The sequence below is a fragment of the Peromyscus leucopus genome, chromosome 19 (assembly GCF_004664715.2).
Source record: "Peromyscus leucopus breed LL Stock chromosome 19, UCI_PerLeu_2.1, whole genome shotgun sequence".
NCBI lineage: Eukaryota > Metazoa > Chordata > Mammalia > Rodentia > Cricetidae > Peromyscus > Peromyscus leucopus.
In genome coordinates, this window is record NC_051079.1 from 52,537,454 (window position 1) to 52,554,508 (window position 17,055).

At 48.0% G+C, this 17,055-nt stretch overlaps 1 protein-coding gene across 10 annotated transcripts in view; it reads left to right on the plus strand.

The window, feature by feature from the left end:
* Positions 1 to 17,055, plus strand: part of Nedd4l (NEDD4 like E3 ubiquitin protein ligase) — a 343,048-nt gene that overhangs the window by 260,852 nt on the left and 65,141 nt on the right. For all 10 annotated transcript variants that reach the window (XM_037197172.1, XM_028856605.2, XM_037197173.1 and 7 more), the window contains one exon: positions 6,975 to 7,025. In XM_037197172.1, coding sequence (XP_037053067.1) covers positions 6,975 to 7,025 — 51 coding nt within the window. The remainder of the gene's footprint in view (positions 1 to 6,974; positions 7,026 to 17,055) is intronic.

Below are 17,055 nucleotides of genomic sequence, written 5' to 3' on the forward strand. Positions count from 1 at the left end.
GGCCAGAGTGAAGTTGGGAGCATTGGTCTTAGAGGATTACTCATGGGTGGGGACCAGTCTCCAGACTTCATAGACTGCCTCAACCTGCTGACCAGAGAGCCCAGGTGGGTGTGTACCAAGCCTTCCATTCCCAGGAGACTAGACCCTCCTGTTTCCTCAGCTGGATAACCTTTAACTTTCTCAGCTGCTCTCAGCCAGCCCAACTTCCTAGCATGCTGTTCTTGACAGTCATCTTTTGTCTAATGCCCTGCCCGCCTTCTCTCATGTTAAGCCAGCCGCATGAAGCCTTTGAGACTCTTCTGGTTAGTTTTGACTGTCAACTTGACACAGCCTAGAATCACCATGGAAGAGAGTCTTAGTGAGAAATTATCTAGATCACGTTGTCTTATGGGAGCGTCTTTGGGGGGTTGTCTTGCTAATTGATGTAGGAAAACCCATCCCACTCTGGGCAGTACTATTCCCTGGAGAACACTCCAGCAAACACTCAAAGCTTGTCTTCCCTAAAGTCATTCTGGCCTTGACTGTGGCTGAACAAGGTCTTCTGCAGCAGGCCATGCATCCTGTTACAGAGAATCGGGGTTGTATGAGTCTGGGCACAGATTGGCACTGGACATGTGGGTTGTCCAACTTGAGATGTTGAGAAGTATGTCCCATGGCATCCCTCAGAGGGATGAGATATTTTGACCTGAGAAATATTGTTCACATGAGGAGTCTGGTCACCCAGCATTTGCACGTACCCCTCCAGTTGACTTATATATCCAGCTCTGCTTATCAGTTGTTTAGGTTGTAAAGATCATTCCTATGTTCCCCTGTTGACCCTGTGCCCGAGATACACTTAATATTTGAGGGAAAAATGAGTGAGTGCTCTCCAGTGACCTCCAGGCCCTCGGTGAAGAGAGTATCAGGAATATAATTTCCCTGGTGTCATAGCTGAGCACTCAGAGCAACTGGGATCCCATGTGAGCCCATGAAGACCCAGTGCATGGCCTAGTTATGTCCCTGAATGATATCTAGACTGTAACAGCAGGACTCTTGTCTGCCAGCACAGTTGTCCTTGCTCCATCTACCTCTCTGTGCCTTCTGTTTATGTTTTCAAGAAAAGCATTCCTTAAAATAGATGTTCTTCCCGATGGTGCTAGAGCTGGTGCGGTGTAACCATACCACCTCCCAGACTGCTTTCACTGGAGCCTTTTCGGTCCTGGGAGTTTGCTGTGAGATTGTGTTGACATGGAGGCCTGGTTTGTTGTTACAAATAAGAACCACTGTCTCCAGGACACACCTTACTCCGTTTCAGTGAGTGACAGATTTCAACCCTACCGGCAGGAACTAAATAACACAGGAGCCAGCAGTGTGGAGAACCATTTAAATCTCCCCTCTTGCTACTACTCTCTTTTTCCGTGTGTGTGTGTGTGTGTGTGTGTGTGTGTGTGTGTGTGTGTGTGTGTGTTCATGTTCTCTCGTACATATGAAGTGAATTTGAATAAGAGCACAAGAATTCAGGTAATTCACCGTGGCACATTTTCTTTGATTTTAGTGGAATGCCATATGACTGTTAATCCCCCATTAAGTTAATATATTTTGAAACATTTCGCTTTAAAGCCAGAAGCCCCAGGTGGTGAAACGTGGGCTTATGGGATGTGGGCATAGTATGGCGGGGTCCCTTGTAACACGGAGAGAAGTGAGATCGTTCAGCATGGGCTGTAGTGGGGATGCACTGGGGGCTGGTGCAGGGTGATGTAGGTGGGGTATGATGGGGGCTCATGCGGTGTGGGATGTGGGCAGGGGTGACGGGGACCTTGTGTAGTGCAGGCTCTGGGTGGAGGCACAGTAGGGTAAAGTGCAGGGGGTTTGCACAGTGTGCCCTCGGCAGAGGTGTAGCAGGGCGTACACAGTGTAGGCCGTCTCGTGGGCCCATAACCGGTTCGTGGGCTGTGGGTGCAGCTGCAGCAGGGCTCGTGCGATGTGGGCTGCAGTGGGGGGTACAGTGGAAGCTTGAGCAGCGAGGAGGTGGGCGGAGATGTAACGGGCTGGTGGGATGTGGGTGGAGGTCAAGGGGCTTGTGCGGTGCATGCTGTGGGCATCCGTGCAGCAGGGGCTCAGGACACGTAGGCAGAAGCCAAGTCGGGGCTTGCGTCGCACAGGCTTTGGGTGGAGAGACCAGCGACTCCTGGTGTCCTCTGAGCCATAGCATTCCCCTGCCTACGTGGTACAGGCTGGTGTGCCTGACAAGTGGGAGGAGAGCACACGTCTTTCCTCTTGCCTGTGATGATGACAAAGCCGGCGTCAGGCCTCACTGAGGAATGAGACGGGGTCTAAAGAAGGAATGCATCGGGCGACCTTCAGGTGGCTCTCCAGATACTGAGCTGTGGAGGAGAGACTGTATTTGACATTCGATCCAAACGCTTCTGTGGAAGTTTCTCAAGCCGTCTGTTCTTTGCATAGCCACGTGCGTGCTTCCAAATGGCTGCGGGGTAAAATAGCTCCCCACACTATCACTGGTGCAGCAGCCTGAGGGGCTGTGGTGAGTGGCTGGATGTGTGAGAGGAGGTCATTTTTTAACTCATGAGTTAAGAAACCCTAATTACATAGCTTTGCTCCGTGTGGAATCGTTGCCCCCCAAGAATTTCTGACTCTTTTTCGTGCCTTGCCTTATGGGTGTAGCGCATGCGTGACCACTCGCCCTTCCTGTGAAGAGGTTGTGATGTTTACCTCAGTGTGTAATATACAAAGATGCAGCCATATTCTGTCCTGATGTTTAAATGCTAAATCTCTAGTTTACGTTGTAAATGCTGTACACTTGGCTTTGTTGTAAGAAATTTAATTTTAGAAGTTACTACTTGGAGATGTCCAAGGTAAGACTTAAGACAATACCATTGGACAGTTTTCAGTTGAGTAGCTTTCAATTTTATATATTCATTTTTGGGGATATCATATAAAAAGAAACAACTTTTCACGGTTGATAATGTTGGGGTATGTGGAGTGTATGTGTGTCCTATGCCTGTGGAGGTCAGAAGTCAATATCGAACCTGCCCCTCTCTCCCTGTGCTAGGCTTACAGGTCACCCCCCACACCAGCTTTTTTAGATGGGTTCTGGAGATCCAAACTCAGGTTCTTGCACTTGCAGTAGCAGGCGCTTTATTTACCCACTACTCCATTTCTTCAGCTCCAAAAACCTCATCTTAATCACAGCTCACTCCATGTGTTCACTTACGTGTGTAACACGGTACTTGTATTTGGTGTGAGGCATTGTAATTTTCAATGAGGGCTGCAGTGTTTCCAAGCTAGAGACTTGCATCATATGCCTGAGGTCTTGTATTTGATCCCAACACCAGAAGGTAAAATAAAAAAATCTTATTAATCACTTTCTGAATATGTAGCAACAATAATATATCACAGCCTTTGTCTGGAAAAGAATGGGGTAGTAGGGTAGGGTTGTGGGGGTGTTTGGCGAGTTTGGATTCCACTCTTCAAGTGCTGCTGTGATCCATAGACCAGGAGTCTGTGTGGACCTTGAGGGGGCATGTTCCTTGAGAAACTGAGTCTCCTGTATCTTGAAGACAGATAAGCCTTGTGTCCACTTCAGGGTTGCCATCTCTAACCGTGTGCTCAGAGGGACACCAGGGCTGCAGTGTGGTTTCACTGGAGCCATGGTTACAGTCCCCAGGCATCTGCCCCCGATGATATTCAAAACCCCTGGTGACGTACCTCCGTAGAAATACAGTGCACCCTCCCTGGTGACGTACCTCCGTAGAAATACAGTGCACCCTTGCTCCCGTGTTTGTTTCAAAGGGCAAGGCAAAGTGGTGCACACTCATGATCCCAGAGTGCAGGAGACCAGGGCAAGAGGATAGCCTGGGATATATAAAGGAGACCCTGGATCAAAAAGGCAAAGGAGATCAGGCTGTGCTGGCACACGCCTTTAGAGGCAGGCAGATCTCCAAGTTTGAGGCCAGCCTGATCTTCACAGAGAAACCCTGTCTCGAAGGAAAAAAAAAAATAAAAAGACAAAGGAGGCAGGCAGTAAGCAGAGTGGATGATGGAATGAACGAAGAGAAAAGTGGTCCTGAATTGAGTTCACTGGTGTTCAAGGAGTGAACACTAAGATCTGTGTGTTTATTCACTTTTCCAATAATGCAGTTGAGATTGTATTTCACCTTCCATGACCGGTTTTGGAGGCTTCAGTGTGCATCCTCACTGTTGTGTACATTAAACACATGCATTGTCATTACATCAGAGGATTATTTAATGACTCGTCAGAAGAGAACATAAGTAATGTTGTTACTAACCTGAATACCTTCACTGGGGGGGGGGGGGATGAGTAATACTGGTTGAAAATGACACTTAGTACTTACAGATAGTCAGAAGAAATGCCAAATGTGCTGTGGGTTGTAGTTTGGTCTTTGTAGCTTTGTGTGGTCATTGTGTTTGTTGGAAATGTTTCTGTATTGCACATTTCCCAGCATGCCTCAGAGAATTCAGTAAACCGTGATTTGTGGGAAGGAATAAATTGGGAGGTAGCATGAAAAGTGATGTATACCGAGTGACCACTTTAACAGAGACCCCAAAAGGTTACTCCAGACTGTGTTATCACGAGAGTCCCCACAACTGAGACGCAACATCCGAAGAGAAGCCCCGAGTTGTTGCGTACCTACCTGCCTTGCTCTCCACACCTTACTGAGATGCAGAGTGTAGGTTGGGGTAGACTCAAGAACCATTTCCCCCTGTAGGAACTTCATCCTCCCGCTGCTCATGCCGCACTCAGGTGTAAGTGCCTGCTTCTGCAGCTTGCTACAGGCCTAACCACAGCCAGACACACAGCCTGCGCCGGATGCTCATCTTGGCGGCGTTTGTCGCCATCACTGTCAGCGCCGGCTGGGTACTTGGCTTTCATCATTTGGCTAGAGCTGAGCTCCCTGTCAGTTTGAAACTAATGTCTCTCCAGAAAAACAACGAGAACACATATAGATGGTTCACTGGGTTTTGGCTAAACTATATTAACGTTCACAATTCATTGAGTTGCCTTTTAGCAATCCCTGCCTTTTGATGATCACGTGCTGCGTCCTTTGAATATCAGTAGTCGAGGTAGAGGGGAGGGGGAAGCCTTAATCCATGCACCATTTATGGCTGATCTTGAACAGATCTATTTCTTTTGTTGTTATTTTTTATTGTATGTTTAAGTGATATTTACAGAGGTAATATATAGCATTAATAATGTCAACCAAGTAGAGGACGAATACACTAGCCCCATAATTCCTTACACTGGTGTGAGTCAGGGTGGTTGGAGATGGGACTGCAGGCTGAATGGGGACACTGCCATTATTTTCCAGGCCTTCTGCTGAGTGCTGCTTCAACATGCAGAGTGTGTGGGCACTTCCCTTCCAACCTTTTGCTGGACAAGGATCCCCCATGTTAGGGAAAGGAAATGCAAGAACCAAAAATTCCAAAAGAGCATTCGTAGCAGGGGAGATGGTTCCTTTAATAAAATGTTTGTCGTGTACACGTGAGGACCTGAGTTCAATGTGTGAAAATCTGGGCATGGTGGTATGTGCACTGGCTGAGCAGGCACAGGTGGATCCCTAGGACTCTTGTGGGCAGCTAGCCTAGCATTTATGGTGAGCTCCAGGGCAACGAGAGACCCTCTCTCAAAGAACAAGATGAACTCTGCCTGAGGAATGGTACCCAAGGTCAGCCTCTGGCCTCCCATTCGAATGTTGCACATGTGCATGCACCCAGATGCAGAAAACGCATGCACATACAAACATACAAACACTGAGGCCACTCTCCTTCTCATACACACCTGGCCGGTGCTGAGTTTCTAGTATCCAACGTGCATCATTTGGAGGAGACAAGCTAGTTTTCCAGTTCATCACATTTTTAACCTATCTAGAAGGAAATGCCCAAGCCTGGAGTAAATCATTTCCATAAACCTTGTTCCTGCTTACCTGATGTTTCACTAAATGGGAGAAGAAAAAGGCATGTCTGTAAATTTGGAATATTTCTCAGTAAACCAATCGGGTGCAGATGAGGATCTCTAGGTCTCGTTGCTTTTTAACAATGGTCGTGGAAAGAGTTTGACGGTGCAGAGAATCGTCCAGCCCCTCTCGAGTGTGTGCAGGAGGGGCAGCTGTGCACCATGGGGGAGGTAGCTGCGATCTGATTTGTGCCCAAGGTCCTCTGGACACCAGAGGCCAAGCCTCACGTGCTGTAACCCCAGGACGTACCTCAGCCCAGCTGTTGGGCAGTCTGCTCTAGATCCTGATCCTGAGCTCTGACTCCCAGGGTGACTCCCAGAGTCCAAGAGGGGGCTAGTGAGTCCCAGAACCAGTGCCACACTGGTCCCGTTCAAGTCATGAAGAAGCAGGCTGTGTGGTAGATCAAGAGAGCAAGGAACACAGCTCTTCCAAACTTACAGGCTTCCTCCCTAGATGCGGATTCCCCAGTAGCATACTTACTGGATAGAAAAAAATTGTTTCTTCCCTTTTTATGACCTGTAGTTTATAAGATGTATTAGTAACTAAGCCACGCATACTTCTTCAGACTCTCCGCTCTTGGGAAGCTCTTGAGTTTATAGCAGGATAAGTACATGTTGAAATGTTCCCAACATTTCTGTCCTGCCTTCTTTTTAAGCTGGGTCCAACTCTGCCCCCAAACCCTAAATGGCCTTCTGTGCTTCTTCCCTGACTGGCCACATGCTCCCAGCCCTACGAGAGGATTCTTTTGCCCTTCTTTTTGGAGGTACGCACAGATTGTCAGTCACGTAAAGGCCAGATGTTGGACCGGCGCTTCCAGGTCTCCTGGTGACCATCTTGGCGCCTCACTTTGGCCCTCAGCCTTCACCCTCCCCCTTCACCGCATCCATCCCAGGTCCTGGACTCCTGTCTCTTCATGCAGTGAGACAGTTTTTCAGAAATTCTGTCCCTCCACTCGGGGAACAGAGAGCAACATTAACGCTTTACTCTTCTTCTTCTTCACAGACACGAGACGACTTCCTGGGTCAGGTGGACGTGCCTCTTAGTCACCTCCCGGTAAGGACAGTTCCAGGCTCTTGCATGCTGGGGGTGGGGGTTTTAGAGATTGCCAGCTGGGGTGTCTGTAGAGTATGACAGACATGACTAAGGGGTTGAAATGGGGAGTGTGTGCCTGGCCATGGCTCTTTGCTAGAAGGTGTTCCTCTGGAGGGGTCACTCGGAGGTTGACTTAGCTGTACAAATCCCCATGTCTGAATCACATGAACGCTCTTGTCAACATCTCTGCCTCGCTCCTCTTGCTCCTGGCTCTTCCACCTTTAGACACTGCCCCTTAGGTTCTCTTCTCCTGTCTTAAGCTTCATTTTTGTTTCCATGTGGCCGTTGGGCTGGCTTGCTGCTCACTTCCCTTTGGATAAAATAACTGCATCCGCACAGGCTGCCGTTTCCCAGGTTTTATGTTTACAGTTTTCCATCTGCTTGGAGATGGAAAAGAACTGTTGTTTCTGAGTGTGCTGGTCCACTGGAAATCCCACCCTCACCTCAGAGTGTTCCAGGTTAACCCCTGCGGCTCTGTCTCCCTTCTTCCCTGCTCAGTGAGCGAGCAGTGGGGGCTGTGGACTGGGCCTGCAGTTTGGGGGGTGGGGGGTCACCTGCACACTGCATCAGCGTAAATAGGATGGGGAGACAAGAGCTGGAGGCCTTGGTGGCCGAGTTTGGTGTCTCATATGCCAGCTGCCATTTCTTGGATTGTACCACCCTCCTCCTGGCCACCTTTTCCCAGACGGCTCAGGGTGTCAGAAGTAGCAGCTACGAGAGGAGAGTCGAATATTTCTGCCTTACAAGGGCATTGTGTTTTTCAGTCCTTGTGCAAGCATGTAGCATAAATAGTCTATAAACTAAAATGACTGGAGGGATCCAGGGCGAACCTGCTGTGTGGAAACCGGGGCTGTTCCAATGGTGAATGCCAGGGAAGACTCCTCTTGGGGAAGCTTTGAAGATGTGTTCAGAAGGAAAAAAGTGGCAATCGACTTACTCTTTTTTTTTTCAAAGTTTTTTTTTTTTTAACATGGGTGGGGAGGGGGTATGAGTACATGCCACAGAGGCTAAAACGTGGAGGTGTCCCATCCCTTGGAGCTGGAGCTGCAGGCCTTTGTGAACCACCCCATGTGGATGCTGAGATACGGACTTTAGGCCTCTGGTAGAGCAGGAAGCTTTCTGAACCACTGACCCATCCTCTCCAGCCCCAAACCTGGTGATTCTTTGCAGTTCTCACTGAGAGGCTCTGAACGTCTCGGAAGCTGCAAGGAAAGATGTCAGAGTCAGGGTCACTGTTGGCACAGTGACACATCGTGACCAAAGCAGCCTGGGGAGGAAAGGGTTTATTCGGCTTATGCCTTCATATCGCTGTTCCTCAAAAGAAGACAGGGCAGTTAACTCAGGCAAGGTAGGAACCTGGGGCCACTTAGAAGAGCTGCTTCTTGGCTTGTGCCTAATGGCTTGCGCAGCCTGCTTCCTTATAGAACCCAGGACCACCAGCCCAGGGATGGTACCACCCACAATGGGCTGGGCCTTCCCCCATCAATCCCTTATTAAGAAAATGCCCTCCAGGCTTGCCTGCAGCCCAGTCATATGAAGGCATTTTCTCAGTTGAGGCTCCCTCCTCTCTGATAACTCTAGCCTGTGTCAAGTTGACAGAAAAGTAGCCAGTACACAAGGCTCAGGCGTCCCGACTCGGGATTTTCCCTGTCATGTTCTTTAAGTTAAATCTGGGAAGTCATGCTTCCAGTTTTGAAAACAGTGTTGATCAGTTAGCTACTTCTCATATGGCTGTCCCTAGCCACTCTTTTCCCTAAAGTAAGAACCGCGTGTTCTTCAGGGGAAAGGATTGGACTCCTAAGTGAGGGTCTAGAGAGGTGGCTTAGTGGTTTAGAGCACTTACTGGGCTCTAAATTAAACCCAGAACCCAGCACCCATGTCCAGTGGCTCACTGCCACCTATAAATCCAGCTCCAAAGATCCTGACATCCTCTGGGCTTTTCGGGCACTCACACATGTAGCTACAGACACATTACACATACACTTAAGTTTGGTGGAGTTGGTTGGTCCGTTGGTTAGTTGTAAGAAAGAAAGGAAGGAAGGAAGGCAAGAAAGAAAGAGAAAGAAAGAGAGAGAGAGAGAGAGAGAAGAAAAGAAATACTAACTGTTCTGGCACAAGTCTTTCATCCCAGCACTTGGGAGGCAGAGGCAGGCCATCTCTGTGAGTTTGAGGCCAGCCAGGGCTCTGTGAGATCCCTATCTCAAAGGAAAAACAGAGCCATAAGTGAAAGTTTCACCAACTTTCTCCAGGGTGCCCTGGTGTGTGTGATTTAGGGGTGGCTGGTTATAAAGGTAGCATAGCTTCCAGTGAGTAGAGGCGGAGTCTTTAGATGACAAGTCAGTACGGGGAATCATTGGACTTTGGAGTCTTGAGTGGTGACCAGACTAAGCTTTCAAAGAAGTTGGCGCTACCAAGGCCCAACACTAGAATAGAAGCCAGCTGATTAAGATCATTATGTGATTGCAGTACATGACGTGAATATATGAAAAGAGTGTAATGAAAGTCAATATTTCATACAATTAATAGATACTAAGAAAAAATTTAATTTTAAAACCCCATAGGTAGGACATCCTTCTGGTTATGAAAATGTCCAGAGAGAATTCTATGTTATAGCACCATAAACCCCTAGACCAGTGGTTCTCAACCTTCCTACTGCTGTGACCCTCTAGTACATACAGTTCCTCATGTGGTGGTGACCCTCCCAACCATGAAATTATTTTCATTGCTACTTCATAACTATAATTTTGCTACTGTTATGAATCTTAATGTAAATATTGGTGTTTTCCAGAGGTGATAGGGTGACCTGTGTGAGGCAGTCATTCATCCCTCTAAAGGGTCACAACCCACAGGTTGAGAACCATGGCTGTAATGCAAATGGATTAGCAGTTTGAGCTAATTGTCTTCCAGGAGATGGACCACAGTAGAAACTGAAGGGGGAAGGAGGTGAAGAGCCATCTTGTGTTCCATATCATAGTAGAAACCAAGTGGTGTATTCTGCATGTCCTTGGGCTTGGGACCCTGGATTTGAAGTCCTGTTGCTGGTGTGTTTGGCTGTATGTCATAGGACGTTTGTGGGGAAATTGCACAGATGTTCATTCTGTGTGGTAGTGAACAGTGTGAGAATGTGTTCGATCTGTTTTGTGGAGTACATGATAGATGTTCTGTGTTGACAGCTACGTAACCATTGTTACGGTTAGATTGAGTGTGGCCTACAGATGCAGTATTTGTCAGAAATGTCCCATCTGAGGTGAAAGAAACAAAGAAGATGAAAAAATGTTTCAGTTGCCCTTTGAATTATTAACTTTGGAGAAGGTTGGGGCTGAGAGAGGGCTCAGTGGTTAAGAGTGTTTGCTGTTCTTGGGAAGGACCAGAAGTTGGGCTCCCAGCATCCACGGCAGATGTCTCAAAACAGCCTACAACTCCAGTGTGAGAGTCTCAAACCCCTCCTGGCTTCTGCCCACCTGTGCGGCGCGCGCGCGCGCGCGCAGCACACACACACACACACACACACACACACACACGCAAGTAATTATGAAAACAAATCTTTAAATAATGGAGAAGATCCAATGGAAAGCTAGAATGTGGGAAACAGTGGCCCTGCTAGCCACTCCTCCTAGCCTTTTTAAAGGTTAAGGGACCTGATGAGTGTGTGTGTGTGTGTGTGTCTTAAGGTTTCTGTTGCTGCAACCACACACCATGACCAAAGAGCAAGTTGGGGAGGAAAGGGTTTATTATTTATTCGGCTTATACTTCAGCATTACTGTTCATCACTGAAGGAAGTCAGGACAGGAACTCAAACAGGGCAGGGTCCTGGAGGTAGAAGCTGTTGCAGAGGCCGTGAAGAGGAGCTGCTTTACCGGTTTGCTCACATGGCTTGCCCAGTCTGCTTTTTTTTTTTTTTTTTTTTTTTTTGGTTTTTGAACAGGTTCTCTGTTACTTGCGCCTTTCCTGACTCACTTGTACCCAGCTGGCTCGAATCACAAGATCACTGCTCTGCCTCCAAGTGCTATTAAGCGTGCGCCACCCCCCCTCCAGTCTGCTTTCTTATAGAACCCAGGGCTACCAGCCCAGGGATGGCACCACCCACCATGGGCTCCCCCTGTCCCCATTGACCACTAATTGAGAAGATGCCTTACAGCTGGATCTCAAGAAGGGATTTCCTCAGCTGAGGCTCCTTCCTCTCTGATGACTCTAGCTTGTGTCAAGTTGACACACAAAACCAGCCAGGACAATGCGGTTACTCATTGATAATATAGTCCCATTAGCAGCTGGAGAATTCATTCCTTGAATAGTCACTGATAGATGGAATTCTGGTCTCTGTGGATGAGTCAGTGAAGCCAGTTCCTCCTCGTGGAGCTCTGTGCTGCCATCGCTGCAGCCACGAGTGGTCCTTAAGCATTTCAAACACAGCTGCTATGATGGAAGGGCCCATTTATAATTATTTGCCATTTTCATTAAGGTTTAAACGTAAGCCACGTTGGCAAGGGACGACTATTATCAAATGACCCCTCTGAAAACTAGACCAGAATTCCATGGCTTGGGTCAGAAATGTGGTTCTCATTCTCCTTTTCCATAAATCATACTTTCAGACACTGGGCCAGCCATGGGTTGGGGATCCTGAACTCCCCAGACATCCTTGTGAGTTTCGTTCCTTTCCTCCCGCTTCATATCGTTTCTCTGTAATTCTGCATGTAATTATACAAAGTATTTCATTTGGGTAATAGTAAAAGTCTCCAAAATTAAAATTATAGAAATAAACTTTTTTCCAAATCAAAATTAACAACTTAATCACCTATTCCTCTATGTTTATGTGTGTGTGTGTGTGTGTGTATTCACTTTTTAAAGTATTATTATTATCTGTTTTTTGTTGTGCCTGGTACTGAGTTATCCAAGGACCTTTTCATAAATTTATGGCCTTTATATTCTTCTCTCCACCCTCGTGTGTGTGTGTGTGTGTGTGTGTGTGTGTGTGTGTGTGTGTGTATACACACGCGCATATGCGTGAGTGCGTGCCATGGCACTTGAGTGGAGGTCAGAACATCACCTACAGGAGCCGGTCTCTCTTTCTACTCTGTGGATCCCAGGGATTGAACTCAGGCTTGGCAGTTCCTTCCACCCACTGGTCCATCTTGCAGGCCCTATAAAGACATTGTTATACCCGTATGTGATGTGATAGACTCGGTGCGTACCCCTCCCCATACCCTCTGTGCTCACTTTTTTTTTTCCCTGTGTTGACTCCCTTTCTTCCTCGTAGACGCCACACAGTGAGAGAAAACATGCAGTTTGTCTGAGGTTTAACCTAATAGACTCCAAACCAAATTAATCAGAAAACAATACAAGTGATTTCGCACTAAATAAGGGGGTGTTCCTTATTATGGTATTTCATACTAGGAGCAAGCTGCTATCTTGTTAATTTGGATAGTCTGTCTTTATTCTTTAAGGAAGCTCCTTTCTGATGCCCAGTCTATGAGAAAGTTCTTGTGGAAATCAGGAATTCAATGGCAGGAGTGTAGACGGCTATGAAATTGCTAGAAATAACTTGAATGTTCTGTTTTATGTACTCCATATGTGTGTGAGAGAAATACTGTAGACCTCCCAACTGAAGGCCTTTTTTCATTGTTGAAGGCCTGTCACAGCTGTTACTAACAGATACTTGGATTTGCAATATCAAACTGTGCCTTCTGAGCCTCAGGCTTGCTTTCCTGAGCTGTCTACGTTTGTCGCCATGAATTCTCTGACCCAGAGAGCCCCCCTCCCATCCCTATCCTACACCACACACACACACACACACACACACACATATAGGCCACCAAACAAGCCAATCAAGAGGGTTGGTGTATCCCCTGTTGGTGGGTACACACTTCAGCTCTGTAAAACCTGTGTCTTTTGCCCTTTGCCAAGAGATGGGCACCTGGATTCATTAAGCAGCTTCTGGGCCTGGTTGGTGGCTGTTACATGTTAGTCCAAATTGGCACCCTGCCAGGGGAAAACTGAGGTGAGATGGTGCCGTGGCCGCTCTGCATGGTGAGTCGTCACTGCCTACTGTCCCAACCACGGAAAGGAGACCACCGTGAGAGGGGGGACCAGCATCAAGCCCTTCCCCTCCTGTGGTCAGGGATTCCTCCCGGCTTCGTGCTCAAGGGCTTCCAGTTGAAACAGGCGTTTTAGAATCCCGATTCACTTCGAATCCCGGCTGTGTGCACACTTCTCCCAGTTTTACTTGTGTGGGGCCCGGGAATGGACAGGAACTGAGGTTGGAGTTGTGTGGGCCATCTGGGACATCTTCCTTTTCTCTGAGTGCTGACTGTTGATCTTCAGTATTTATTTTCTACTTCATTGCACTTTGAGGAAAGGACAAGTGAACCTGTATGTAGGACAGAGCTGAGGTAGCGCAGTCATGCTCTAAGACATTGCCAACGGACAGGCTTTACGAGATGGCAATCTGCCTGTGGGGGGGGGCGGTCGACTTCCATCTGAAGATGGGTGAGTTGTCTAGGGTCCTTTCCGGGCCCCCACTTTCCTACAGGAGGGACGGTGCCCTCAGAGACAAGACCCGGTTGCCACCTCGCTCTGTGACAGAAGCATCAGGGCAGTTCCAGTGTTCCCTGAGGGGAGGCTCAGTGTCCTTGGTGACACACTCGTTACCTAGGAGACGCTGGCAGCAGGACCCAGGCCTGCAGAGGAGATGAGAGGCTGTAAATGAGGACAGTCCTGTCACCAGCCAGCTGCTCACCGGTGCTGCCCTTTCAGTGAGATTCCTGCTGTCTTCCCGGGGCCACCGGGAACAGCCTCAGCTATGGCTACACATAATTGCTGATTGTTTTAAAACTTAACGTCTGCAAGCCTGTTTGCAACATCCAGTGCATCGTTGTTGAAAGTGTATTCTGCACCTTCTGATGAAGGATAAAAATAACTCCAAGGCGTGCTCTGACGACAGAATGAAGTTCCGACAGGCGTTTTCCTATTGCACCCTGGATCCTCCTCCTGCTTCCTCCTTGTTCTGTGCCTCCCTGTCACCCCCGCATCCCCTAATGCTCCCTGCTGCTGCCAGTTCCCGATTCTCTGCACCCTTGGGCATTCATTGCAGGAGGCAGAGAGAAGTTGTTGTGGACGGGCATCTCCATCTTGGCCAAGGTTGTCTTTGGGCAGCCTGGGCTGACTGTTTTCCTAGAACAGAGCATGTCCAGGCTGGTGAGGTGGCCTTTAAGGTCGTCTCGGTGGTAGACATTCTTATGGTCATGGCTGGCGGCAGCAGCGGCTGGAGAGTAACACTTTCTCAGCTGTGCCCAGTTCATGACCGTCCACTCCTGGGGGCCATTTTCTAGGTGAGGAAACCTGGGCCCAGAGAGGAAGTGATTTTTTCCAGTAAGTGACATTGCTGGACCTGGTACTGGTCCCCCAGTACCGAGGTGCGCCTGCACTGTGGCCAACAGTATGGGGCACAGGAGGAGCCTGGGGCTTGGGAGTAGATGTTTTCAGCCGGGTTTTTCACCTGGGCCCCCAGCAGCTTCTCCCTCCGTTTGTTCTTGTGTGTTGTGTGTTCTCCATCCTGGGATTCACCACTGCCTTCTCTCTGAGGAACATGGTCTTGTCTATAAGATGGACAGTTATGTTAGAACAGGGGTCCTCAACCTTTCTAATGCCGCGACCCTTCAATACAGCTCCCCGTGTTGTTGGGGTGACCCCTCCCCCCACCATAAAACTGTTTGCATTGCTGCTTCATAACTTAGTTTTGCTACAGTTATGAATCATGTTACAAATACTCGTGTTTTCCAATGGTCTTAGGCCACCCCTGTGGAAGGGTCACTTGACACACCCCCAAAGGGGTTGCAACCCACAGGTTAAGAACTACTCGGTTAGAGGATTTTTTTTTTCATCAAGTGTATTTTACACCTGCCTTTTATTGCAAAGTGTTGCTTTGGCAACACCCCCATGATGTGGCAGGTAAGACTGGATGGTGGTGACAGTGGCCAAGTTTGTGCCTGGCCCTGCTGAGGACTGTATGTAAACCACCTTCTGCTGACTGATTTAGACCTCACAACGGTACAGGAAGACCTCATTACTGTCCCATTCTATAGACAAGGACACCAGGGTCCCAAGAGGTAAGGACCACCCAGCTCTGGACAGTAGTAAAAACAGGACACAGACCTGGGGTCTGCCTCTTGCTCTGTGAGGTGCTGGTCGGTTCTGTTCCTTGATGTGTGGACAGATGGATGTCCAGAGCCCTCTGCTGCTCCTGAGATCCTCACTAATGCCCACTGCCAGCCCTGCGGGCCATTAGTCTTTTTCCCTACCCTCTCGAATTTGTTCTCCCTTACGAGTCTAGAATATTGTTGCTGTGGCAACCCCTCCCATATAGTTACAACCCTCAGGGCAGGCACCCTGGATGTCACATGCCTTTTCCTTGAGATTGACTCAAATTAATTGTTTATCAAATAAATGAAAAAAGGAAGACTTGTCAGCATTAGTATTCTTTTTCAATAGCTTTTAGTGTGTGTGTGTGTGTGTGTGTGTGAGAGAGAGAGAGAGAGAGAGAGAGAGAGAGAGAGAGAGAGAGAGAAGTTTTGAGAGGTAGTTCTCCACATCCATCAAGTGGATTCCCAGGATCTAACTAAGATCTTCAGGCTTGACAGCAAGCACATTTGCTTGTTAGACCATGTCACTGGCCCCAAAAATAATATTCCTGATTACCAAGTTGTGCATTGTAAGTGATATGTACTGAAAATTTTTATATAGAAAATATCCCCCAAATGTCAGTAAGTTTGACACATTACCTTCCTTAGAACAATCTAAGAGAATATAATGATTGAGCTTCTTCAGTGGAAGTTAACTTATAGGGCTCTTTTTTTACAGCCTAAGCGAATTTATCAACTGCTTGCACACATACTTCCTTTCTTGACCCCAGCACTGAGTGGTGAGGACATTCAAGCTTTGGATAGCGATAAGGAATAGGCTGGCAGAGGGCTGGGACATGGGTGAGGATATAGTGATTTGAAGATGGACTCTCTGAAGGCAGGATGACATCAGTAGAGCCATCCAGAGTTGCCTGTCGGGCAAGACCAGATAGTGCATGGGCTCTGTGTCAGGGTTACAAATGATCTGTCCATGCGATGGCGAAGGCTTGCAGGAAGAACCGTTGTCAGGGAGACTATTCCCAGTGAGGTTAAGGTGTAAAGCCTGATCACGTGGCTGATAGGCAGACATTTTCATTTCGTTGTGGTAAGAACAGGGCGGATTGCTGAAGAGACGCTCAGAAGGAAAAGTGCAAGCAAAATCACCTGAGTTCAGCCCCTAGAACACGTGAAAACAGCGTCTTCCAGACCAAACGACCACGTAAACACTACAATACACAGAGCACAACACCAGAAAAAAAACAAATTCTCAGCACACAGAAGGGGAAGTGGACACCAAGTCCCACCCCTAACCAAGAAGCTGTTTGCAGCTGACCTGCTGGGAGAGGGAAAATCAGTTTCCTCCAGTGGAGTGTCACGGGTCTATCAACCGCACTCCAGGGCAGGCCCCACGCTCAAGAGTAGTTGGCCAACGCAAACAGACTCCTTGGCTTTGGCGTGCTTTGTTTTGGTTTGGTTTGGTTTACTTTGGTATTTTGTGTGTTTGAGGGTTTTTTGTTTGTTTGATTTGGGGGGTTAAGAGAGACAGAACATGAACTTGGGTGCGAAGGAAGTGGAAAGAATGTAGAAGGAGTTGTGGGGGGCAGGAAAGAATATGATCAAAATATAGTGTATGAGAATAAAATTTAAAGCCAATAAAATATAAAAAGGCATTGTGGAGCAGCGTGTGGCGCACCCACACTCGGAGCACCAGGCGATCTCTGTGATCGAGCAGCTGCTACAAGTGAGTTCCAGAAAGCGCAAAGCTAACAAGAAAGTCTCGAAAAAAAAAAAAAAAAAAAAAAAAAAAAGGCATTGTGGGATGTCTTACAATCCCAGCGCTGAGGAAGCAGAGACAGGAAGACTTCCTGGGTTTTCTG